Here is a 3,711-nt window from a genome sequence, read left to right on the forward strand (position 1 = left end):
TCTGGCTAAATGCAATCAAATCCTCAAAGCAATGTTCCAATATCTACTGTAAAGCCTTCCCAGAAGAGTGAAGGCTGGTCCTACAGTGAAGGGGCAAACTTCTTTTTAATTTTTTTAATTTTGGAATTAGCTTTGGATGAGCAGGTGTCCACAGACTGCTTTGAGGTGAATTTTCAGGCTGGGCTGTTTTGAAATTTGTTTTTTTTTTTGCCGTTTGCTGGTGAACGGAGGAAAGAAGAGAGACAGCTAACCTTATATCTTTCTATAACTGTAGCAACTCTCTAAATTATCATGACGGTGGGTAGAATGAACTTCTATGACAGAAATGACTTGTCAGATGATTAGGACAACAAGCTAAAGGCTAAAGTTAGCAAGCTAGCTGGCTATCTAGCTAAGTTACCTCAGCTTTTTTCTGTTTATCTCGTTTTTGTTTTGCGCTAAATAAAGATCGAATCACTGATGTCTAACTTCGAGTGTTCTAGGATTAAGGCAGAAGCTATCATCTAGATTATTTACCTCAGTTTACCTCAGGACATCTAGATTAGTTACCTCAGTTTACCTCAGGACATCTAGGTTAGTTACCTCAGTTTACCTCAGGACATCTAGATTAGTTACCTCAGTTTAGCTCAGGACATCTAGATTAGTTACCTCAGTTTAGCTCAGGACATCTAGATTAGTTACCTCAGTTTATCTTAGGACATCTAGATTAGTTACCTCAGTTTACCTCAGGACATCTAGATTAGTTACCTCAGTTTAGCTAATGTTTTATGCCTATACAAACTTGTTTTCGTTTTGTGCTAAACAAAATCACTGATGTCTAACTTCTAATGTTCTAGGATTAAGGCAAAAGCTAAACTAATGCTAGCTTGGTTGCATTTATTAGCTTAGAGACCAGTGGCTAGGCTAGCAGTCAGGAAATCTGCATAAGTTAGCTCAGTTTGGCTAATTTTCTGTCTAAAAACTTGTCTCTGGTTTTCCTTTAGTGCTAAACAAAATCACATATTTCTAACCTCGAGTGTTCTAGGATTAAAGTAAAACCTAACTGCTAGCTTGGCTATATGCATTAGCTTAGAGACCAGTAGCAATGCTGCAGGACACAGAGTTCCCTCAGTTTTTCTATCTGTTCAAATTTGTCTCTGGTTTTCTGATTTTTGTCTGGTTTTGTGCAAAACTTAGACAGAATCACTGATGTGTAACTTCGAGCATTCTAGGATTAAAGTAAAACCTAAACTAATGCTAGCTTGGTTGTATTTATTAGCTGTTCCATGCCAGCGGCTAGGCTAGCAGTCAGGACACCACAGGGATTCCAATGGTTATATGATCCATTTGTGTAATGCATGCTGGGTATTGTAGTGAGAGAACACTGATGAACAAAAATGTGAAATATATTTTAGAATGGTTGTAAATTGAGACAGATTATATGAAGCAATGCATAATGTGAACATGATTTTAGCACAGATAAAATGCAAAACTGTTCATATTTGTGGCAGATTTTATCTTTAATAACAAAATCTAGCTACAGCTATGTGAACATCAACTGGTTGGAATGACAAAAAAATACCAAGCGTAGACAATTTTGGGTAATGTTTCTATCATTCGATTCAGTTTTAAATAAAAACAGCTAATTTTGAGCATGTATTAGGCTGGATTGTGCTTTTCACACCCACCGTTCATTCCCATTAATTCATTCACATTTTAACATCGTTAAAATCTTAAATATTAAAGGGAATTTTTGTTTGAATTTGACATTCATTTCCGCAAACAGGAAAAAATGGACCACAGTAAAAATAAAAAAAAACAATGAATAATGAGGTAAACTGTAAAATAACATTACGGATGGCAGCAATAATAACAATAACAATAAAAGGAAGACGCTATGCAATAGCAATGGTTTGAAAAAATCTGAATCAGAAAGCTGCAACGATAGAGTTTCTGGAGCGGGGAGGGGAGAAACAATCTCGGGATTTTGGGGGGCAGTCGTGGGCTGGAGGTTAGGGATCTGGCCCTGTGACCGGAAGGTCGCTGGTTCGATCCCCAGGGCTGACAGTCCATGACTGAGGTGTCCTTGAGCAAGACACCTAACCCACAACTGCTCCCCGGGCGCCGTGGATAGGGCTGCCCACCGCTCCAGGCAAGTGTGCTCACTGCCCCCTAGTGTGTGTGTTCACTAGTGTGTATGTGGTGTTTCACTTCACGGATGGGTTAAATATGGAGGTGGAATTTCCCTGTTGTGGGATCAAAAAAGTATCACTTAATAATCAGCATCTGGTTAAGTTAGTCAAGCAATTCAAAAAAATCTTGCAACAAGAATAAAAAAAATCCAGTTAGCAACATGCTAATTCCTTGTTTTCGGATATTCGCGCGAACGGAAAACTTGGAACCGCTGAGAAAAAAAAAACATCTCAATGACATCAGCATGAAATATAACACAGACAATGTTCAGATAACATAGCTATGATATGACGAGTGCTGGGAGGAACGTACAGTAGAAAACCACCAAATGGAAGCGTCGTAATAAAAAACAGTAGCATACACGAACACAAAAGTCATAAAAGTACTTTAAATAATTAAAACAGTCCCCTCATGCTCTTTCCCTTTTCCCTTTTCTCTGTTTTTCTCCACCTCTCCCTCACTGGTTGAGGGAGAACTGATCCTGTTCGATGGGTTTTTTGACCCAGGCGCCCAGGCCTGCTTTCTGGAAGGCTTTAATCAGAGTCTGTTTGGCGGTGTGGTACTCTGCCGCCCCCTGCTTGGCCTCATGGTACGTAGCTGGCCGCTCCACGCTGATCCTCAGAGTCTGGGAGAGCTAAGAGAGAGAGAGGTAGAGTTATTCCACAGCACTGAATGAATAACCGACTCTAAATGTAGGTATTGTGATATAAACCGAGTCTGTTCTACAGTTTCTCATTAGGCTGAATGAATAACCGACTCTAAATGTAGGTATTGTGATATAAACCGAGTCCGTTCTACAGTTTCTCATTAGACTGAATGAATAACCGACTCTAAATGTAGGTATTGTGATATAAACCGAGTCCGTTCTACAGTTTCTCATTAGGCTGAATGAGTAACCGGCTCTAAATGTAGGTATTGTGATATAAACCGAGTCTGTTCTACAGTTTCTCATTAGGCTGAATGAATAACCGACTCTAAATGTAGGTATTGTGATATAAACCGAGTCCGTTCTACAGTTTCTCATTAGGCTGAATGAATAACCGACTCTAAATGTAGGTATTGTGATATAAACCGAGTCCGTTCTACAGTTTCTCATTAGACTGTATGAATAACCGACTCTAAATGTAGGTATTGTGATATAAACCGAGTCTGTTCTACAGTTTCTCATTAGACTGAATGAATAACCGACTCTAAATGTAGGTATTGTGATATAAACCGAGTCCGTTCTACAGTTTCTCATTAGACTGAATGAATAACCGACTCTAAATGTAGGTATTGTGATATAAACCGAGTCCGTTCTACAGTTTCTCATTAGGCTGAATGAATAACCGACTCTAAATGTAGGTATTGTGATATAAACCGAGTCCGTTCTACAGTTTCTCATTAGACTGAATGAATAACCGACTCTAAATGTAGGTATTGTGATATAAACCGAGTCCGTTCTACAGTTTCTCATTAGGCTGAATGAATAACCGACTCTAAATGTAGGTATTGTGATATAAACCGAGTCCGTTCTACAGTTTCTCATTAGACTGAATG

The 3,711-nt window shown here is 39.0% G+C and overlaps 1 protein-coding gene across 2 annotated transcripts in view; it reads right to left on the minus strand.

Annotated features, from left to right (window-relative positions):
- Positions 1-2,133: 2,133 nt before the first annotated feature.
- adarb1a (adenosine deaminase RNA specific B1a) overlaps positions 2,134-3,711 on the minus strand; it is a 38,383-nt gene continuing 36,805 nt past the window's right edge. For both annotated transcript variants that reach the window (XM_037534691.1, XM_037534690.1), the window contains exon 10: positions 2,134-2,806. In XM_037534691.1, the coding sequence (XP_037390588.1) occupies positions 2,630-2,806 (177 nt within the window). In that variant the 3' untranslated portion in view covers positions 2,134-2,629. The remainder of the gene's footprint in view (positions 2,807-3,711) is intronic.

This window comes from Pygocentrus nattereri, chromosome 25, assembly GCF_015220715.1.
Source record: "Pygocentrus nattereri isolate fPygNat1 chromosome 25, fPygNat1.pri, whole genome shotgun sequence".
In the NCBI taxonomy this organism is placed as follows: Eukaryota; Metazoa; Chordata; class Actinopteri; order Characiformes; family Serrasalmidae; genus Pygocentrus; species Pygocentrus nattereri.